This window comes from Anomaloglossus baeobatrachus, chromosome 1, assembly GCF_048569485.1.
Source record: "Anomaloglossus baeobatrachus isolate aAnoBae1 chromosome 1, aAnoBae1.hap1, whole genome shotgun sequence".
In the NCBI taxonomy this organism is placed as follows: Eukaryota; Metazoa; Chordata; class Amphibia; order Anura; family Aromobatidae; genus Anomaloglossus; species Anomaloglossus baeobatrachus.
In genome coordinates this window covers 118870084-118893790 of record NC_134353.1, presented here as the reverse complement: position 1 = coordinate 118893790, position 23707 = coordinate 118870084, and the positions used below count along the sequence as shown (strand labels likewise).

The following is a 23707-nucleotide window of genomic DNA, read 5'->3' as shown; positions in this document are numbered from 1 at the left end:
GCGTAATTTTCCGTGCAGCATCCATCTCTCCCTTGGTTCCAGGTGCCACCCAGTGATGTGCTAAGACCAGCATGCAAACCCCACACACACACACACACACTGGTAGGAAGGTCCAGTGAGGAAAGGGCCACCCACTGAAGGGTTAAGCAGACTGAGGGGGACGTGGCTAGTTAGTCGTCATCAGGGGAGCAAGGAGAGCAGGCTCTCAAGCAGCTCTCAGGGGAAGAGCAGTGTGGGGAGTTGGAGCTCCCAGAACAGCAAGAGAGAGCAGCCTCAGAGAGTGAGGGGCTGTGAAGTGGAGGCTCCCGGAGGGTCGGACTAGACCAAAGCATACTAAGTAACGTCACTGGGAACGGTCACCTGGTAGTGCTCCCCTCAGCGGCAGCGGTACGGCAGGACATTTGGTTGAGTCACTGTCTGTGTGTTTACTGACCTTCCAAATCAGCACAGCCTCATGACTACCAACTGTGAGTTTCTCTGGCCCCTGTCTCCCAGGCCTACAGCCCACGGCTCCCCCTTCCATCACAGAGACCCGGGGCATCCCCCTACCCACGGAGGGGTCAAACACCTTGCTGTCATACCACCGCCACTGGGCGATCCTAACAGCAGCGGTGGTACTCCATCTTACCACGCACCGTGGGTGGCGTTAAAAACATCTAAATCCCCTGTACATATTCCCCCTTTATAGAGTGGCCGCACGACCCCCGGGTCCGGAGACCCCTCGAGCCACCGCAGATGTGGATCCGAGCAGCCCGGCTGCTGGCTTGGGGGCGGCACATGTGCACAATTATTAGGCAATTTGTATTTTTGATTAATTTCATTATAAAACAACTACAGCGTTGAAGGTCAATCCAAAAGGTTAATAAACTGGAATGTGTCAGAAAGAAAAAGTAAGGTTTTGTTTTTCTTAGGAGAATATTTTTGTGGGCAGAATTATTGGGCAACTAAATGTAAATTTTCCCCAACTGTTTATTTTCATCTGTTAAAGGGAGAATAATAACAGAAACTACTCACAATGTACAAAAATACATTTCTAACTTTTCAAAAACATATCAGTTACCAATATAGACATCCGTCTTTTCAATACCAGTCATAAGTCCATGGAGTCCGTCAGTCTGTTGATGATCAACTTTTTTGGCAGCACCAACCACAGCCTCCCAGACCCTGCTCAGAGAGGAGACTTTTCCTTCACTGTAAAGGGTGCTTTACACGAGTGACGGGGGCGGGTGCTATCGCGCTCGACATCGCTAGCAATCGCTAGCGATGTCGCAGCATGTAAAGCACCCTTAAATCTCTGATTAAGAAGGCCTCAATAGAGTTTATGTTAGGTGAAGAAGGGGCCATGTCATTATTCTTCACCTTTAAGGCCTTTACTTGCTGTTGAGCAGTGAAAACTTCAATGCAAGCGATGGAGCATTGTCCTGCATAAAAATCATGGTTTTCTTGAAAGATGCAGACTTTTTCCTGTACTACTGCTTAAAGAAAGTGTCTTCTAAAAACAGTCAGTAGGTTTTGGAGTTGATATTGAGTCTATCATCAACCTGAAAAGGTCCAACTAGCTCTACTTTAACAGTAGCCAACTACACCTCGCTGGAGTCAAAACTGGACCCTGTGCCCATTACTGACCCAGTCATGGGCCCAACCATCTGGTCTATGAAGAGTCATTCCCATCTTTTGAAAAATCTGTCTTCAGATATTTCTTGGCCCAGTCTTGATGTTTCCCCTTCTGTGTCTTGCTCAGTGGTAGTTGGTTTCCGCCTTCCACACCCCGGCCTTGTCTCTGAACACTCAGCACCTTGAATTTCTGGGCCTCCAGGGAGGTTGCAGTTCTGGAATATGATGGTACTGGAGGATAATGGGCTTCTGCTCGCTTCATGTTTATTCTTCTCTTTGGCAGTTAATGTGCGGCTTATTTTCTCAACATGCTTTTTGTGAACCTGTTGACTATTTGCAACAAAACTTTTGAGGGTTCTGTGATCGTGCCCTAATATCTTAGAAAGAGTTCTGCATCCTTCTGTAAGACTTGGAAGAACTTTTTACTTTTCAGCTTGGAGTTGAAAGATCTGCATAAAAATGGTGATATGGTCAAAATACTAATGTGCCTAATAATTTTGCACACTGTGTATTATCTTGTGGGTATTGGGCTTTCAAGAAATGTAACCAAAATTTCCAGGCCCTAATGCTGAGTCTGCAATGGTGGCCTGCACTAGTCATAATAGTAACTCATATGGCGCAGGGGGGGCAGTAGACTCAAGCAGTGGTACTCAAGGGCTTTGCTACATAATGTGAATAACACTATTCCTCGGACTTCAATATATTAATAAATACCGATTGAATTTTTTATGGCTTCAGTAAAATAATGCAGCAGTGATTTGCAAACCACACCAACTACCGTAATACATTTTATCTTTTATTTCTCTAAATGAGACCTAAAACTAAATTGTTTGTGTTATGCAATTCCTATCTTCTCTCTGACTATATAAATATGGCTATGATCAAATATTAGACAAGGCGGCAGGTTATCCCTCTATACCTATCCTGCTATCATCCCAATGCTGAGCCGCTGCTTGGCACAAAACAGGGGTCCTCTTAGTGTCCCACAGAGTAGTGTAACCACTGTGCCCCTTACAAAGTATAATGTCCCCTTTGTGGCATTTAGTTGGTAAACTTGCCTCATAGGAAATATTAATGTATTATGCAATACAGTGCATAAATTTTGCCCCCTAGAAAGTAGTAAGTCCCCTGTGTGCCCATTTGACAGTCATAATATCTTGAGTGCCCCTGTAACAATAATGTCCCCTAAGTCCTTCCCGCAAGTACAGCTCCCCTATATAAAATATAATGTCAGAAAAACCCCAGTTACATTGTATGATGGCCCTTTAGTAACCACCAAACTGTAAGATGGCCCCCCACAGTAGCCTTCACAATCTATAGTGATCCTAACAGTAGTCACACTGTATAATGGCCCCACAGTTGTTCCCACACTTTTTGACAGCTCCTTAGCATATCATATACTATATAATGGCCTGTTAGTAACGCACATGTTGTATGAGGGCCCCTTAGTAGCCCCTAAGCTTTATGAGGTCCCCTTTAGTAACCCTCACTTTGTATAAAGGCCCCCAATCTGTATGAGGGCACTTCTTAGTAGCCCCAACTCTGTATGAGGGCCTCCTTAGTACTTACTCTTTATGAAGATGCCCAGGTTGTATGGTGCCCTCAAACAATATTATAATAAAAAATGAACTTATATCATTGCGCCATGTTCTGCATAGAACTTCAGAGTCCCAATTAGAGTTGAGCGATGTTCGATTCGAACGGTTTGCCAATTTCAAATTCGAGTGATTTTGGGCGGTGTTCGAGTCGTTCAACGAACTCGAACGATTTGCTTCAAGTTCGGCAGTTCGAGTTACCGTTCGATAACGATTCGATCACCAAAAGCATGGCTTTTCACAGTAAGGCTATGTGCGCACATTGCGTATCTGCATGCGTCCTGTGTCCCCAGCACAATCTCTCTCTCTTTCCTAATCACCGATCACGGGCGCCGCGCTGCAAGACTGTCACAAAGCTCCGGCGAGTTTTCCCCTTTTGAAAATGGCTGCCGCTCATTATTTAATCTGGTATTCCCTGCTGTCCCCGCCCACCGGCGCCCATGATTGGTTGCAGTCAGACATGCCCCCACGATGAGTAAAATAAATAAATAATAAAAAAAAAACCCTGCAGTTCTCCCCAATTTTGATATTAGCCAGGATAAAGCCACACGGCTGGAGGCTGGTATTGTCAGGATGGGGAGCGCCACGTTATGGGGAGCCCACCACCCTAACAATATCACCCAGCAGCCGCCCGGAATTGCCACATCCATTAGATGTGACAGTCCCGGGACTGTACTCGGCTCATCTCGAATTGCCCTGGTGCGGTGGCAATCGGGGTAATAAGGAGTTAATCATGGCAGGCGTCTCCCCGAGATACCTTCCATGATTAACCTGTAAGTGAAAGTAAATAAACACACACAAGGAAAAATCCTTTATTTGGAATAAAAGACAAAAAAACACCCTCTTTCACCATTTTATTAAAATCCCCAAATACCCCTCCAGGTCCGACGTAATCCACAGAGGTCCCTCCATCTCTCCATCCATTCATCCTTCCCTTCATCCCTCCCTCCATCCATCCCTCTATCCCTCCATCCATCCTATCCCTCCCTCCATCCCTCCATCTATTCATCCCTCTATCCATCCCTCCATCCATTCATCCATCCCTCCATCCCTCCCTCCATCCCTCCCTCCATCCATTCATCCCTCCCTCCATCCCCCCCTCCCTCTATCCCTCCATCCATCCCTCTATCCACCCATACATCCATCCATCCCTCCATCCATTCATCCATCCCTCCATCCATTCATCCATCCCTCCATCCCTCCCTCCCTCCATCCATTCATCCCTCCCTCCATCTCTCCATCCATTCATCCCTCCCTTCATCCCTCCCTCCATCCCTCCATCCATCCCTTTATCCCTCCATCCATCCCTCCATCCATCCATCCATCCATTCATCCATCCTTCCATCCATCCCTCCATCCATTCATCCATCCCTCCATCCATCCCTCTCTCCATCCATCCATCCCTCTCTCCATCCATCCATCCCTCCATCCATCCTTGTAGCTGAATAATCTACTTCTGGATTCTCAAGTGCAATACAGAGGTCAAGATTACCAAATCTTCATATGATTTTCATTAGAGGCATCCATTCATCCCTCCCTCCATTCCTCCATCCATCCCTCTATCCCTCCATCCATCCCTCTATCCATCCATCCCTCCATCCATCCATCCCTCCATCCCTCCCTCCCTCCCACCATCCCTCCATCCTTCCATCCATCCATCCATCCCTCCATCTCTCCCTCCATCCCTCCCTCCATCTCTCCATCCATTCATCCCTCCCTTCATCCCTCCCTCTATCCCTCCATCCATCCCTCTATCCATCCATCCATCCCTCCATCCATCCATCCCTCCATCCATCCATCCCTCCATCCACCCCTCCATCCATTCATCCATCCCTCCATCCATCCACCCCTCCATGCCTCCATCCATTCATCCCTCCCTCCATCCCTCTATTCCTCCATCCCTCCCTCCATCCATTCATCCCTCCCTCCATCTCTCCATCCATTCATCCATCCCTTAATCCCTCCCTCCATCCCTCCATCCATCCCTCTATTCCTCCATCCATCCCTCCATCCATCCATTCTTCCATCCATCCCTACATGCATTTATCCATCCCTCCATCCATCCCTCTCTCCATCCATCCATCCATCCCTCCATCCATCCTTGTAGATGAATAATCTACTTCTGGATTCTCAAGTCCAATACAGAGGTCAAGATTACCAAATCTTGCTATGTTTTTCAGAGGCAGTGGCTCAATGGATACTGGCAGTGGCAGTTGCTCAATGGCAGTGGCTCAATGCTACTGTCTAAGGAGAATTACACGAGTTCAAGTCCCGGCCGTCCCGGTAAAGAATTTAATTTAATTTATTTTTAATTTTAAATTATAATTATTAATATTTATTTATAATGATAATTTAATTTAATTATGCACTGAGGGGAGGAGCCGGACATCAGCTGTGAGCCGTGGGACACACCTCTAAAATCGGAGCAGTTCATGGAATGAGGCTGCATTGCTCTCTCCTCTCTCTCTCATCTCTCTCTCTCTCTCTTTTTCTCTCTTTCTTTCTCTCTTATTCTCTCTTTTTCTCTCTTTTTCTCTCTTTCTCTCTCTTTCTCTCTCTTTCTCTCTCTTTTTCTCTCTTCTCTCTCTTTTTCTCTCTTTTTCTCTCTCTCTCTTCTCTCTTTCTTCTCTCCTCTTCTCTCTCTCCTCTCTTCTCTCTCTCTCTTCTCTCTCTCTCTCTCCCTCTCTCTGTTCTCTTTTTCTCTCTTTTCTCTCTCTGTTTTCTCTCTCTCAGACCTGGCGATGATCAGCCGATGCGGTCACCTGACAGTATCAGCTTTTTACCGCCCGGCCGGCTAAACTATCAGCTCCTGCTGTCAGACAGGAGTCTGCACAGAAGTGTGTAGTTTGTTTTGGGGTTTTTTTGCACTGATGCATCCATCAGCTGATTGTATAAAAGTCGTTTATACAATCAGCTGCTGTCATGTGATTCAGGCCCTTGAACCTGACACATCATCTGATCACTTTGCCTTCCAGCAAACCGATTAGATGATAATGGGTCCAGATTGGACGGCGCGGGACCATTGACCCAGGATTACTGCAGAGGGGGGTTCTTTATTTCAATAAAGATGGAGTCACTAATTGTGTTGTTTTATTTCTAATAAAAATATTTTTCTGTGTGTTGTGTTTTTTTTTATCTGTACTAGAAATTCATGGTGGCCATGTCTAATATTGGCGTGACACCATGAATTTCAGGCTTAGGGCCAGTTGATAATATACAGTTAGTCCTAACCCCATTATTACCCAGCGAGCCACCCGTCCCCAGGGCAACTGGAAGAGTTGGATACAGCGCCAGAAGATGGCTTCTATGAAAGCGCCATTTTCTGGGGAGGCTGCAGACTGCAATTTGCAGCAGGGGTGCCCAGAAAGCTTGGGCACCCTGCGCTGCGGATTCCAATCCTCACCTGCCTAGTTGTACCTGGCTGGACACAAAAATTGGGCAAAGCCCACGTCCTTTTTGTTTTTTAATTATTTCATGAAATTCATGAAATAATTAAAAAAAAGGGCTTCCCTATATTTTTGGTTCCCAGCAAAATAGGCAGCTGGGGTTTGGGGGCAGCCTGTAGCTGCCTGCTGTACCTGGCTAGCATACAAAAACATGGCGAAGGCCGCTTAATTTTTTTGGGGGGTAAAAAACTCCTGCATACAGTCCTGGATGGAATATGCTGAGCCTTGTAGTTCTGCAGCTGCTGTCTGCTGTCTGTCTGTATGGAGGAGAGCAGACATCAGCTGCAGAACTACACGGCTCAGCATCCTCCATCTAGGAATGAATGCTTGAGGGAGAGGCAAGGGAACAGAACTGCAAGGCTCAGCATACTTCATCCACTAGTGTATGCTGGAGAGCAGACAGCAGCTGCAGAACTACAAGGCTCAGCATGCTGCATCCAGGACTGTATGCTGGAGGAAGAGACAGGGGGAGCAGAACTACAAGGTTCAGCATGCTCCATTCAGTAGTGTATGCAGGAGAGCAGACAGCAGCTGCAGAACTACAAGGCTCAGCATACTCCATCCATGACTGTATGCAGGAGTTTTTTGCCCACCAAAAAAATGACGTGCGCTTCGCCATATTTTTGTATGCCAGCCAGGTACAGCAGGCAGGTACTTCTGCCCCCAACCCCCAGCTGCCTATTTGTACCCGACTGGGAACTAAAAATATAGGGAAGCCCTTTTTTTAATTATTTCATGAATTTCATGAAATAATTAAAAAAAATGACATGGGCTTCGCCCCATTTTTGTGTCCAGCCAGGTACAACTAGGTAGCTTGGGATTGTAATCCTCAGCACAGGTTGGTCCAAGCTTTCTGGGCCCCTCTGCTGCGAATTGCAGTCCACAGCCGTCCCAGAAAATGGCGCTTTCATAGAAGCGTCATTATCTGGCGCTGTATACAACTCTTCCAGCTGCCCTGATGCCAGGTGGCTTGCTGGGTAATAATGGGTTAATACCAGCTTTGTTTTACTAGCTAGTATTAAGCCAGAGATTCTTAATGTCAGGCAAGTTTTACCCGGTCATTAAGAATCTTCAATAAAGGGTTAAAAAAAAAAGACACCACACAGAGAAAAAATACTTTAATAGAAATAAATACACAGACACACTTAGGGACTCCATGTTTATTACTCCCTCTCACCCCTCCACGATCCTGGTCTTCTGTCTTCTTTCTCCTTCAATCCATGCAGCTCTGCTACATCAGACAGCACTGCATAGGAGGAAGATGCTGCTGCTCCCGTGCAGTCTAATCACTCAGTGAGTGAGCAGAGGCTGCGGGTTGTAAGCGGTGACGTCATCGCTGCCACCGTTGAAATAGTAATCTGACAGGCGGGTTACTATAGCAACGGTGATATCCGTTATTCACCGGCTGTGGCATCCAGTCCTTGCATGTGGGCTGACTCTGTAAAGAGCACCCATATGCAGGAATGGGGAGCCAAGCATGTGCCCAAGCATCTTGCCGGTACACGGAGATGCTCAAACAAGCACCGCGTGCCGAAGGGATGCACTGACAGGACCTAGTATGACGTCTAGCCATGTGACCAGTCTGTAGCCAATGAGATAATACACACGTGACTGGTCACATGCTATGACGACATCACGGAAGGTCCTACCATCAGTGCTGGTTACCGGGAGGCCGCAGCGATGATAGGAAGGAAAAGCGGCAGGAGACAGAGTGCAGCACGTGTCAAGACCTGTAAGTGTAATGGCAATGTTTATTAACTGTATGTGTACATGTATAATGTGTTTGTATGTGTTTGTGTTTGCCTCCCATTGTATTCAATAGAGTTCGAAGGTGTTCGTCGAACGTTCGCCAAACTGAGCCGCCGTTCGATGAACCGAACTCGAACACTAGGGGGTGGCTCATCTCTAGTCCCAATATTCCTAAATGACCTATGGCCTACAGAATGGAGAGCAGTAATACAGGCCTTCTGTGCTGCTGAGTTTTGCCTCTTTCACACATCCGTGCATCTAACGCAACGCATATGTGTGACGGTATATGGGGCAGGTTAGTATGTTTGTCTGTGTTTATCTGCACCGTGTGCTCTTCGTGTGCTATCCGTCTGACATCCGTACAGCACCTGGACAGCATGAACTTGTATACTTACAATACCGGCGCTGCTGTTACTTTCGGGTCCACAGTCAGTGCAGTGAATATTCATGAGCATAATGAACGGGACTTGGAGTCAACAGCAGCGCCAGAGACAGAAAACTATAAAAATCCTTTTTTTAAGGGACAGGAGTTTTCTCCGGTACCACACTGATGTCACACGAATCACATCGGTGTGTGGTCCGTGTGACACTCATGCTGCCAGAAGAAAACAGACATTTCACCATATGGAGCACAAGGGCACGTGTGTGCTCCACACGGACAAACGGTGAAAACATGGATGTGTGCAGAAACCCATTGAATTTAATTGGTCTATATGTGTCCGAGTCTCTGGTATGGGTGGAAATGTACACCAAACATACTGGAAACACGGATCAGTGAAGGAGGCCTTCAACTGTATCAGCATGCTATTAAGAGTAGTGGTTACTCCAGGTGGGCCCCTGCACCTCCCCCCAGGTAGCTAGGCGTCTGCTGGTTTGGCTTCTCATCTTAAGGGCTCACTTATGTGAAAATGAGTCCGTGCTCAGACTGCAATGCACAGACTGACTATGGGTCTCTGAACTCTGCAGCCTCATAGGCAATATACAAGGCTACAGAGTTCGGGTCAGGAGACCAGCGACCAGTCCCTGCGTTATGGTCTGAGCTGATATATTTTCGCTGACATCTGAATGAGCCCTAAGTCAAGGGGCAAAGCTCGTCAGAGGGTTGATATTGACTCTATGATTACTGCCCCAATTGCCGTATGTGGTGCTAAAGTTCTAGTCTTCTACCTCTGAAAAAACTATTTGCAAATTCCTGTATACTAATTCATGTTGGGAGTTTGTTAATTGCATCTGTAAGAGCCCCGGGGAAGTCAATAACAGCAACATTATTAGGCACAGACATATCCGTGACGCACTTCCATTTGCTATATGAAGGCAGTTAACTATTTTACCCATTGGCCCTGTAGGCCGACTTGTAATAAGGCCATTAGAGTGTCTGGATATATGTTATAGGTATATAATAAAAGGATATTATTGTATGAAATTCAATCTAACATTATCAGGCATAGTGCTACTTCTGTCACAAAGCTTAAAATTAATGGCCCTTTGCACTGTACATATTAAAATGCACTTCAGACGGGGCATAAAAGGCCTCCGCTGGGACGCGTTTGCTGTGAAGTTTTGTACAGGAGGTCTGGGTATAGTATTACAGGCCTCACCCTAGGTAATTTGGTTAGAGCAGTACACATTGCTGCACAAGAGATCCTATGCATTGCTTAACTCAAGTGGTTTTACAGAAATTTACGACTGATTGAGGCTGTGCCAAGGGCGCACAAAGAAAAGATTATTATTTTTTTCTGGATGACTTTTAGGATTTAGATCAAGATATAAAAATATACTGTACTTGTATAAATACTAGTAAGAGTTGTACAGAAAGAAAGCCATGATACAGGGGGTCGCATTTGTCCTATAGAGGAGTGTACTATAAGCACAAGTAGCAGAGCTGAATTTGTCCTTTAACTCTTTGAGGTTGGATGGATTGTGCATAGTGATATAACTGAGCTCCTGTACAAGAGACACGGCAGTAGGTCCAATGTAAGGCCTCGTTCACACGTTCAGTATTTCATCCATCTGTCACGTTAGTATTTGCAAGTCAAAATCAGGAGTGGAGAATTAAATGAGAAATATGATAGAAACACGGACACCACTTTTATATTTATCATCTACTCCTGGTTTTGTCTTACAAATACTGAGGTAAAATACTGACCAAACACTGAACATGTGAACGTGGCCTGAGGCCTTGGACCCACGGCACGTTAAACAGAGCAAGTGAAGTGCGATAAAAAAAAATCGCATTCTGCTCAGACCAATTTTACTGTATGGGTTGTTCCCATCTGTGATTTTTTTTATCAGCCCTAATCGGACTGAGCAAACAATCACATCATGCTGCGGGTGGAATCCGATCCGTTTTCAATCGAACCCATACAAGTCTATGGGTATGAGAGAAACATCCCACTGCACTCATATTGCACTGGAGTGCAGTGCAATATATGCATCTGTGGCGCCCCTGACCTGGTCAGGCACCACTGAGTACTGCACCCATGCTGGGGACAGTACAATACAGGTAATCCAGAAGGCTGACAGGGGTGTGGTACACAGGCGCATAGTAATCAGCTCTCACACATGTACCCATGAGAGGACCCCTGGGGATCCCAGGAGGGGGAAAAGCCTTGACCTTCACTGGAATAGTGGAGGGGGCCAAAAGCCTCCATCTCCTCTCAAGGGGTGTGGTAAGAGAATCTGGTTGCTAGGTGGCGTAGGCAAGAACAGGAGAGGAGGGGCAGTGAGTCAGTTAGAGCAGAACTCCATAGGGCTCAGTGAGGAGCAGACCTGTGGGGCTGTTGCTGTCTAACAGCGCCCGCGCAGTGGCTACTGACGGGGGAGAACGGTCAACTAGGAGTGCTACCCGAAATCCATCTTCAGCTAGAGAGAGAGCAACGGAGTGGGAAGTAAGGAGACTGCTAGAGAGTACCAGGCCCAAACGGGCGGCAGATCCCGAAGCGGAGATAGATCCAGCTTTCTTTTGCTAAACCTGCCGGTGTGGGGCTCTCAAAGCCCACACCACAACACCTAAAAGCCGCAGCCACGTAGCCACAGTTAGGGCCCACAGTTCACAGGAGGCAAGAAGCTGGAGTGATCTGGCCCAGGCAACAAGCACACGGCAAACGAAGGGGAGTGAGGCTTCAGCAACTTCCCTGGGTGACCCCCATAGGGACTAAAAGTCGGGGTCACTCCAAACCAAAAAGGGCTAAGGAAGGCGAGTTAGTAGTCACCCTCACAAGTCAGCCTGAAGGACACCTGGTTCCCGCCTGGTTCATCCCAGCTACGCCCGGGTTACTCACCCTGCCATCTGAAGTGAGTAAAAACCCTGAAAGACATTCTGCCTGTGTGGAGTTATTCTGCGCCTTGTGGTACTACGCACCTACATCGGGCCCTGGGGCTTGCCTCACTCTCAGGAGGCTATTCCAACTAACTGCACATACCATCAGCCCCAGGCGACCCTCAACCTGCAGTGGCGGTCCCTACTGGCCGCAATACTGAGAGTGGCGTCACGACAAGAAGAAGATCTCCTACCTGTGACCAGATCCAGCTGAGTGGAGTCCCTGAAGGTAATGCACCGACACAACACCTGTGGGGCTTCACATCTGGCGTCACGAACAGGATAAGGACTAGACCTGTTCAGACAGGTGACCATGTGCCTGGGCGGTCCGCTTGAAAAATTGGAAGCGCCGCCATATTGCCACCATGAAAAGCGCGCTGAAGAATAACAGCAGCCCGCGCTGGGAGAAGTTACCGCCCACGAAGAGGTGTGGCTACCCAGAGATCCCCTGCAGAGTTCTGACCTCGCTTGTGAAGAGAGCGGAAGCGTCCAGAGACGGCGGAGCAGAGAAGAAGCCAGTAGCGTGCTAGAGGAAATGGAGTCCAGACACGGATACCCAGAGCCAGGCTCCGCTGCCTGGTGGTGTCGGGAGCTCGCCGAGTTCTGCGATCAACTGGAAGCCAGGGTCGGAAGGCTGATCAGAGAGGGACGCGAGGAGTTTCTATGGATGACCGCGGCGGTTCGGGCCTACGAGGAGAGAGCCGCGCACCGAGTGCCAGACCGGGCGGTGACGACTCAGACCCCGATGCTGCTACCGATGGGTGAGTCCAGTGTTGCCCCTGCCGGCCCGGATGCCCCGACCCCTGCTGCCACGCCCGCGGTCCCTGAAGAGGCGCCCGGTGTGGCGACGCTGAGCCAGGCCGCAGCCATGCCAGGTGCGGCCCGCCAAGCCCAGCCCGCCGCAGCGATGCCCAGCTCGGCCCGCAAAGAACCGGCTGCCACCGCGACCCTCATCCGCGCCGCAGGCGTAACGCTGACCCAGGCCGCCGCCCTGCTAGGCCCGGCCCGCCAAGACCCCACCGCCGCAGCAACGCTCGTCCGCGCCGCAAGTGAGGTGCTGAACCAGGCCGCAGCCCCGCCAGGTGCGGCCCGCCAAGCCCAGACTGCTGCAGCGACGTCCAGCTCAGCCTGCACAGAGCCCCCTGCAACAGCGACGCTGATCCAGGCCGCCGCCATGCCAGGCGCGGCCCGCCAAGACCAGGCCGCCGCCATGCCGGGCGCGGCCCGCCAAGGAAAGATTGCATCACCATTTTCCCCGGCCTGCAAGGCCAGAGCAGACACCGCTCCCCAGTCCAAAGAGGTCCCTGCTAGGAAGCCCACGCTGGGGGAGGACCCCGCGTACTGGCAGCTGAAGGCTGACCTGGAGGCCAAGTTCCCACAGGAGATGGTGGACAGATACATGCTCCCTCCGCACACCCCTAAGGCAACCCCTGCGGCAACCACGCCGAAGAGTCCACCGCCTGGGCCTGCTGAAGGAAGTTCATCCCCAGCACCGCCACCAAAGGAGTGCCAAGAAGAACTAAGGGGGAGAGGAGGCCAGGAAGCTGAGGAGCTGACTCAGGAGCCACCAGCAGTGGATCCATGCCCAGAGCCAGAGATGTTGCCCTATTCCCGTTGGGATGAGGAAGACCTGACACCGTCCGCTGACGAAGATCTGCCTAAAAGTCTCACCTGGGAGCTTGCAAGCTGTACCACGCAGAGTTCAGGCCGCAAGACAAGGCGTCGCAACAGAACAACGCTGTCCCCTGCACCGCCATCCCCAGAGCAGAGAGAAGTCACGGCCAGAGATCTACAGGAGAAAAGGTTCCTGAGAAGAGCCAAAGCCCAGGCCAGAGGACCCCTTTGCAGAGGAGTTGTGGAGGACTTTAACTTGAAAAGCGGATACGGCTTTATTGTGGCACCGGGTATGAAAGAGGGCATTTTCGTTAATAGGAGGGATGTGAGAGCCCACTTGCCCAGAGGACACCCTGGCAGAAACTTAAAGATGGGAGACACAGTGCAGTTCACCATGCACCAAGGAGAAAGAGGATGGTATGCCTTAGATGTAGCACCATGTCCCAAAGAAGAAAGAAAAGACAGAGATAAAGAAACAGATGCAGCAAAGGAAACAGATGAAGATCAAGAAAGAAAAGACAAGGAACCTACAGATGAGACTACCTCAGACGACGACAAAGAGCAAGAAAGCAGCAGGTGCCGCAGCCCTACAGGCCCAAGTCCTGGTGAAGAGGAATCTGCCTAAGTTTAAGTAAAGTACAGCAAGTTTTGACCAGTTTGGAAAGTTTGTTTTGCAACGTTTACGTTTAAGCATGTGCCCACAAAAACTATTGTGAGAAAACCATAAACCTTAAGGCTATGAACTGGCTATAGCCACAAACTCTCGCAGTGTAAATAGTTACACCAGAGGGCACCACCGCCACCAGAGTCAGCCTGTTTAGGGGCTTGGCTCGTCTGCAACCAGGAGGAGCCCGTCCGTATATAGGGCCTTGGCTCACCTGCGACCAGAGAGCATGCCTGTTTATGGGGCCTGGCTCTCCACCACAAAGAGGGTACCTGGTCAGCACCAACTGTGGAGGCCGCCTCTGCATCCTGCCAGAAGAGGCTGAAGGCGCGGATCCACCAAGCCAGGTATACCCTGAAGACCACCAGCCCATGAAAGCCGCCTCTACATCCTGCCAGAAGTGGCTGAAGCCGCGGCCAACGTGAAAGGGTTTTGGGTGGGTTAACGGACTTGTGGGTGGAGGGTGGTGATGTATGGTACCTGGTGCTTTTAAATGTTTTACATGTTTTAATGTTTTATGCATTTTAAAATGTTGTCTTGCAGCCCGAGGACGTGCTGGTGATAACTAAGGGGGAATGTGGCGCCCCTGACCTGGTCAGGCACCACTGAGTACTGCACCCATGCTGGGGACAGTACAATACAGGTAATCCAGAAGGCTGACAGGGGTGTGGTACACAGGCGCATAGTAATCAGCTCTCACACATGTACCCATGAGAGGACCCCTGGGGATCCCAGGAGGGGGAAAAGCCTTGACCTTCACTGGAATAGTGGAGGGGGCCAAAAGCCTCCATCTCCTCTCAAGGGGTGTGGTAAGAGAATCTGGTTGCTAGGTGGCGTAGGCAAGAACAGGAGAGGAGGGGCAGTGAGTCAGTTAGAGCAGAACTCCATAGGGCTCAGTGAGGAGCAGACCTGTGGGGCTGTTGCTGTCTAACAGCGCCCGCGCAGTGGCTACTGACGGGGGAGAACGGTCAACTAGGAGTGCTACCCGAAATCCATCTTCAGCTAGAGAGAGAGCAACGGAGTGGGAAGTAAGGAGACTGCTAGAGAGTACCAGGCCCAAACGGGCGGCAGATCCCGAAGCGGAGATAGATCCAGCTTTCTTTTGCTAAACCTGCCGGTGTGGGGCTCTCAAAGCCCACACCACAACACCTAAAAGCCGCAGCCACGTAGCCACAGTTAGGGCCCACAGTTCACAGGAGGCAAGAAGCTGGAGTGATCTGGCCCAGGCAACAAGCACACGGCAAACGAAGGGGAGTGAGGCTTCAGCAACTTCCCTGGGTGACCCCCATAGGGACTAAAAGTCGGGGTCACTCCAAACCAAAAAGGGCTAAGGAAGGCGAGTTAGTAGTCACCCTCACAAGTCAGCCTGAAGGACACCTGGTTCCCGCCTGGTTCATCCCAGCTACGCCCGGGTTACTCACCCTGCCATCTGAAGTGAGTAAAAACCCTGAAAGACATTCTGCCTGTGTGGAGTTATTCTGCGCCTTGTGGTACTACGCACCTACATCGGGCCCTGGGGCTTGCCTCACTCTCAGGAGGCTATTCCAACTAACTGCACATACCATCAGCCCCAGGCGACCCTCAACCTGCAGTGGCGGTCCCTACTGGCCGCAATACTGAGAGTGGCGTCACGACAAGAAGAAGATCTCCTACCTGTGACCAGATCCAGCTGAGTGGAGTCCCTGAAGGTAATGCACCGACACAACACCTGTGGGGCTTCACACATCCGCTGATAATGGAGGAGATAAGGGGATTAGTCTCTCCCTCTACTCCTCAGCTGTGATCTGATCACAGGATCGGATCACAGTATAATGACACTCGGCTTACACTCACAGCAGAGCAGGAGTCGGGTATCATTAGCATAACGCATCCAATGCTCTTGCATCGGATGCTAAATGCCCATGTGGCCCTAGCCTAACACCACAAATAACAAACCACCGTAAGAAACTCTGCTCTGCTGCATGTGTGTGTGATAAGTAAGGCAGTACTTGGGTGCAACTTTAAAAGGGAGGCCGACAAGACAGAGTTTGAGGAAAATGATATTATTAAAGGGGTATTCTCATCTCCAAGATCCTACCCCAATATGTAGTAGGTGTAATAATAATAATAATAATAATAATAATAATAATAATATTAGCAAATACCTTCAATTAGAAATGTAGTATAGTTCTCCTGATTCACTATGTCCCTTACCTCATGTGCAGGGCATTCCAGGATCTTAGGTTTCCATGGTTATGACCACAAGCAACTAGCTAGCTAAGTAACTGTGACTATATGCATGGATATCTAAGGTCCTGCAATGCCCTGAACATGAGGTACATGATATAGTTAATCAGAAGAACTATTCTATATTTCTAATTTAAGGTTAAGTTCAGATAAGCTTATGCAAATTTTAAATTTTTTCAACATGAAAAAAAAATTACATTTCTTCATCTATACTGTGTTCAGTATGTTCATTTCTCATATTCATGTTGTATCCGTATGTCCATTTTGTATGTCCATGTGACATCTATATGTCCATTTTCTATATCCGTATGGTGTCCAGTTTTTTAGATGGACAATATAATAAATGATGAAAGCCAAATAGCCATATTAAGAATTTTGAGAATTAAAGATTAGTCCAGGAGGTGAAAAAAGTAGATTTCTCTGATAAGACATATTACATATAGGTATGATCAACTACCTCAAATATTCAGCTTCGCCAATATTTTACGAATAGGTCGCCGCTATTCGACTATTCACGAATATTCGATGCGCAATGTAAGTCTATGAGAAACCCGAATAACTATTCAGAACTATTCGGGCTTCCCATAGACTTACATTCCGCATCGAATATTCGCATAGCGGCAACCTATTCGGAAAATATTCGCGAAGCCGAATATTTGAGGTAGTCGATCATTCCTAATTACAAAGTTTCTTATTTTCACGCGTACTATTAATTTGTTGGAAAAAAGATATATAAGTAGTTTTAGAAGTAAAGAATCTAAAAAATGACAGGACTTCCATAACCCCTACTGTGCTGGCCTAGCGAGGATGAGATATGGGCAGGGAATAGCAGCAGAGGTACAACACTGGCAACGTGAGGGTCCATGTAGGTTGAAGATGTACACGGATGATAGATAGATAGATAGATAGATAGAGGGATAGATAGATGATAGATAGATAGATAGATAGATAGATAATAGATAGGATAGATAGATAGATAGATAGATAGATAATAGATAGATAGGATAGATAGATAGATAGATAGATAGATAGATAGATAGATAGATAGATAGATAGATAGATAGATAGATAGACGGATAGATGATAGATAGATAGATAGATAGATAATAGATAGATAGATAGATGATAGATAGATAGATAGATAGATAGATGATATATAGATAGAGGGATAGATAGATAGATAGATGATAGATAATAGATAGATAGATAGATAGATAGATAGATAGATAGATAGATGATAGATAATAGATAGATAGAGGGATAGATAGATAGATAGATCGATAGATAGATAGATAGATGATAGATAATAGATAGATAGAGGGATAGATAGATAGATAGATAGATAGATAGATAGATGATAGATAGATAGATAGATTAATAGACTGATAGATTATAATTGGTTCAAATTTCAAATAAACCTTTTCAATTGCTTTTATTTATTGAATGTTTTAAAATGTTATCTAAATCTCTCATCATGATTTGAACATTTACTTGTCCACCAACTTGTAAGGTTATGTTTACATTACGTGGATTTTCCTTCCACATTTGCAGGCAAAAATTGTCCCGTATATTGCAATACAGCAAAATAGATGAGATTATACCAAATTTGATCCAAACGCGGCACAAAAAAAATCTTCATGCAGTTTGGATTTTAATTTTACATTTACCCAATGGATTTCCAATGAAGACTACAATACGTGAGATATAATCCACAGCAAATTACTAACTAATCCATATGTATCACATGTAGAATTTGTCCCACATTTTGATCTTTATAAATCCACAGCAGAAAATGTGTACTTGTGAACAAACCCTAAATGCTTTATGAATTCATCCAGTCTATCTTGTGATAGGATTCTCCGTAGATATTTGGTATACCATGTTAGCTACAATATGATGATCAGTGAAATATTGGTTATTTATTATTTTGCTAGAAAATCTATAGTTCTACCCCAAGAATCCTGCACAATCTGCACATAGTATTTCTGTTGGTAAATACTGACTACTAATCCATGTCGTGCCATCCACCAACCACAGAGGTAACAAGGGTAACTGTCAGGACCCAACCACAGAGGTAACAAGGGTAACTGTCAGGACCCAACCACAGAGGTAACAAGGGTAACTGTCAGGACCCAACCACAGAGGTAACAAGTGTAACTGTCAGGACCCAACCACAGAGGTAACAAGGGTAACTGTCAGGACCCAACCACAGAGGTAACAAGGGTAACTGTCAGGACCCAACCACAGAGGTAACAAGGGTAACTGTCAGGACCCAACCACAGAGGTAACAAGGGTAACTGTCAGGACCCAACCACAGAGGTAACAAGGGTAACTGTCAGGACCCAACCACAGAGGTAACAAGTGTAACTGTCAGGACCCAACCACAGAGGTAACAAGGGTAACTGTCAGGACCCAACCACAGAGGTAACAAGGGTAACTGTCAGGACCCAACCACAGAGGTAACAAGGGTAACTGTCAGGACCCAACCACAGAGGTAACAAGGGTAACTGTCAGTACCCAACCACAGAGGTAACAAGGGTAACTGTCAGGACCCAACCACAGAGGTAACAAGTGTAACTGTCAGGACCCAACCACAGAGGTAACAAGGGTAACTGTCAGGACCCAACCACAGAGGTAACAAGGGTAACTGTCAGGACCAAACCACAGAGGTAACAAGTGTAACTGTCAGGACTATGCAGTCTGATAAATCGTCCCGTTTATTGCTTTGTCCTGCGTATTCAGCCATACAAAGATGTAGAGATTCGGCTGTGGCTACATAGTGACGTGTCGCAAGACACCAACTTCTCATCTAATGATTTCTTATGGTGTCACCTACCTCGCCGCGACCTTCTGCGCACTGCGAAAGAGCCGCAAAAGTCTCCAAATGTTTTGGCTTTTCTGTCGCTGTTGCAAGTTGCTTGAATCTTTTTGGTCGTGCAATTTGAAAAATGTTACTTTGCGGCACATGTCCATTTTAATCAGAAAATAGTGTGTGATGGGACTTTTTGTGCCCTAAGGGTATGTTCACACATGGCATTTTTGCAGTTGGCTTTTCCACATGAAAAATGCAAGTGTTGGCAAAAAAATTGCATATATTTTGTGAGTTTTTCGTGATTTTTAACGCATTTTTAGTCCCATTTATTTCCACATTCATTTGAATGAGTGAAAATTCGCTGAAAGAATTAACATGCTGCAGATTTAAATAAAATAAAATAAAAAAAATGGTTTACAAAATGCAAAATAACAAACAACTATCATTCAGATGACATTCATTATGAGGGGACTGTAAAACATGTTTTTTTTTTCCGCATGAAATATGAACAGAAAAATGCTGCAAATACTCAACGTGTGAACAAGCGCATAGATCACTCATTGTGAATTGCTAGTGACATGCAGGACGTTGATACTTACGGGCAGTGACTCCGGTATTCTCCAGCTCCCTGTCATTCGTACAGCTGCCTTGCTCCAGTCTGGCATCTGACGCCGCGCAACAATAGCGCAGAGAGCACGACCCGCAACAGATAGTAGCATCCGCAGTATCGAAATCCTCAGGACACTGGAATCCTGCCTGGTAATTGCCAGCAGTGTCCACCCATCCATGACAGTACTCCCCCTGTGCCCTGGCATTGCCCCAAGTAAAGAAGGAAAGCATCACATAGCATGCCAGTAACTTCATAGTCACTCCACGGTGGCCAAACCAAAGTGAAAAAATAAAGGACTTATATTTGGATTTTCTAAAAATCACCCATTGAATTTGCACACAGGTCCATATACATGGCAGGAATAGAAATGGTGCAGAAGGGCATGAAGAGACTGCCAGGTCATTCAGCCCAGAACTTTGCCAGCATAGCATCCTATGCCCATCCAACTCATGGTGCTGCAGAGATGGGGGTCTTTTGTTGGCATCACTGGGCAGCTTTGCTCTGTGTGTCCTAGAGCTCCATGGCTTGAGGGTATCTGTTGCTGTTCTCCCTCATTTGCAGTCAGCCTCTGGTGGTCTCTGACTTCTGTATGGGCAGAGCAAACAGAAGCAAGTCACAATTCACAGAGGAACTTGCTGAGTTCTTTGGAAATTCCAATGCTGAGCGGTGATTTCAGGACCTGACCTGAGTGAGGCTTGCTCCAGCTAAGAGGGCTGGGGTCTATCTCAAGTTGAGGGCTGCTCCTGCCTTCTCTCCTGTGCAGTCATTCTCTGGTGGTCTCCCTATGTGCATGTCTGGCAGCCTGCTCGAGCCCCCCCCCGGCTGTCACTCCCAGCCCCCAGGGTCACAAGGCAGCTAATGAGCGGGGCTCCCTGCCACTCACTACTAGCCATTGTCACCAAAATAGAGGCTGAGCCCTGCTTCCCCTGGGACTTGGCTCACAATGGAATCCAGCACACAAGCCCCCCTCATTACTCACAATTTATTTCTAAATGCAGCCTAATTTGAGGTAGGTTTGTGCAGAAAGAAAAGAAACCTCATTCAGCGCCAAGGGGGATACCTTTCTATACATTTACAGCCCGGACGAAACTATATATATATATATATATATATATATATATACACACACATACATACATGAGGCTTATAGTGATGTCATTGGATTTGTGGTTCCCTTCTCGATGTTTAACTAATCCCTCGCATCCATTTATTATGGGCACTTGTAAATGAAAATAAAATTGGATGGAAACACTAAATAATTAATTGTAATAATGTATTAAGGTGCGGGCGACCACCTGGTGCCAGATTCTCAGCAGGGATCCTGCCAGGTTGAATTTTATGCTTTTCATTCCAATGGATTTTCTTCACGAGGAATCTGCCCATAAACGCATTGGCGGTGGTTACAGGCGGTAATTAGCGCAGATATTATCATTGAAGGTCAATGGAATGAAGGTCAAGTGGTGTCGCCTCTGTTATTAGTGGGCAAACTTTGCATTGCAAATCAGTCCTCTCACACAGGGCCGAGGAGACGCAGACTAATTGTTTTATTTTAGGCCTTGTAGACACCCGATAATATTCAGGGGCAGCGCCTGTCATTATTATTAGGTCTCATTTTCCTGCTGAATAAGCATGAAGACCTGAGCAGAGGGACTAATGAGAGAAGCGGCTGCTTGGTGGTTTTGGTTTTCTGTATTTGTATGGTTCTAAAAATGTGTAGAAATGAAGCTAAGTTCACACAATCATAAAAAAAAAAACTCGCCAAATTTTCATCGAGAAAAATTGGTCATTGTCTTCTGATTTTATACATCAGCAGTTATTATTATCATTATTTATTATTATTATTATTATTATAGCGCCATAAATTTCATGGCGCTATACATGTGAAAAGGTATAGCAAAGGGAGATAATTAAGTCCTGCACCGCTGCACATTACCTGCAGTAACGTCTGCGGTATCGCCTGTGCCCGAGTCCGGGTGGAGAGCCTAGAAAGTCCAACAATCCAGAAGCGGGGTGCTCGTCATAGAACAAAATCCATGGATAAAGGTGAGAATAAAGGATGACCGCACTCTGTCCGCTGTGAAGGATTTTCTTTTATTCAAACACGTGCATAGTAGAAAGCCGGAGGCACACTGTGAGCTGGCTCCTCAAGCCCCGAGGCCCCTGCCCGCGAGGGCTCACAATCTATAGGGGATGGGTGAGGATACAGTAGGTGAGGGTAAAGATGGTTGTGCAGCGGTATAATGGACTGAGGGATACTGCAGGTTGTAGGCTTGTCAGAAGACATGGGTCTTCAGGTTCCTTTTGAAGCTTTCCAAGGTAGGCGAGAGTCTGATGTGTTGGGGTACAGAGTTCCAGAGTATTGGGGAGGCACAGAAGAAGTCTTGTATGTGATTGTGGGAACAGAAGATAAGAGGGGAGGAGAAAAGGAGATATTGTGAATATCGGAGGTTACGTGCAGTTAGGTACCGGGAGACTAGGTCACAGGTGTATGGAGGAGACAGGTTGTGGATTGCTTTGTATGTCTTGTTTAAGGTTTTGAACTGGAGTTGTTGGGCAATGGCAAGCCAGTGAATGGATTGGCAGAGAGGAGAGGTCGGGGAGTAGCGGGGGGACAGGGGGATTAGTTGGGCAGCAGAGCTTAGAATAGATTGTAGGACTGCGAGAGTATTCAAAGGGAGGCCATGGAGCAGAGGGTTGCAGTAGTCCAGGCGGGAGATAATGAGTATATGCACTAGTGTTTTTGCTGCTTCTTGGTTAAGGAATGTACGAATCCGAGAAATATTCAAATTTACAAGCAGAAATACAGTTTCCTATGTTAGAGAATTGTAATGTTTCCATAAACATCAGTTTATATACAGATAATCCATATGGGATCCGATTTTTTGGAGCACCCATAGATTTAAATAGCCGAGTCTCATCCAAAGTTCATCAGTTTTTCTCAGATGAGGAATTAAAAAAAGCAAAAAAAACCAAACAGTTTCTCCACATTTTCCTATTTAGCAGTTAAAGAGAAATGGAAAGCCCCTGGATGGCATCCGAAATCCGTCCAAATTTTTTCACAGACCGATAGTCTTGTGTTGCCAATTTTGATCCAACACTGGGATCGATTAATGCCAAGTGTCTGCAAATTTGCATGATTGTGTGAGAGCCACCTAAGAAGTATAGGGTAGCACCTGAAAGCGCCCATGATGCCTGTGCATAAACATTATTGGAAGGCAAGTTCTAGTGTGACGCCCTGGCCGGGCCAGGTAGCCACAGATAGGGCCCCGCATTACACCTGTCCCTCATAGGTAACATACAGCCAAACATTTAAACCCTAGTCACCCCCCTCAGGGTTTAATGGACACACCAGGGGGCAGAACCAGGCGGTTGGAAGACGCCCACCAAGGAGTCTCAGACAGCCTGAGGCGGGAAAGTAAAGAGAACAAGTCTAGATTTCAAGATGGAGAGGTGTGTGGGCTGGAGCTGTGTGCAGCTCCAGCAGAGGAGAGAAACCAATTTGAGCAGGTATCAGGGTAGGAGCCCTGCTACCTTTGGCTAGGAGGCAGACAGCGGTCTCCGTCTGCAGGATCCAGGAAGACGGCTCGTTGGAACTGAGGTGGACCGGGACAGGGCAGTGGCCCGCCGGTACCGACCCGGGGAACCGACTGGGAAACCGGAGCACAAAGGGGGTACTCAGACCCTGAAGGTAGGTCCAGAAGCTACTGGGGGCTAGCTAATTAACTGATTGCGGCCAGGACTAGAGGTCCTGTCCCACCCAAAGTCCCGACTGAAGGCAGCAGCCCAACTAGGGGGATAAGCAGCCACTGCCATGGCTCAGAGATCCCACGGGCCAGCGTCTGCGGGCAAAGGGCTCCTTAGGTGACCACAAGCCGGGAGCGGACTCCTGAAGTTGCAAGCACAGGCAGTCCACCATCCAACACAGGTGCGGGAGAAAGACAGAGACCACCAGCCGGGTGGGGGACCAGACTGCAGCCGGCTGCGGGCACCGACCACCATCACCTTGGTTTACCATAGACTCGTGTGTTTACTAATAGTGAGTACAACAGCACCCTCCA

At 47.4% G+C, this 23707-nt stretch overlaps 1 protein-coding gene across 1 annotated transcript in view; it reads right to left on the bottom strand.

Moving 5' to 3' along the window:
• Positions 1 to 20405, bottom strand: part of SHISA3 (shisa family member 3) — a 52308-nt gene extending 31903 nt beyond the window's left edge. The window contains exon 1 of the mRNA XM_075347002.1: positions 19639 to 20405. Within this exon, the coding sequence (XP_075203117.1) occupies positions 19639 to 20080 (442 nt within the window). The 5' untranslated portion in view covers positions 20081 to 20405. The remainder of the gene's footprint in view (positions 1 to 19638) is intronic.
• Between the last annotated feature and the right edge of the window lie 3302 nt (positions 20406 to 23707).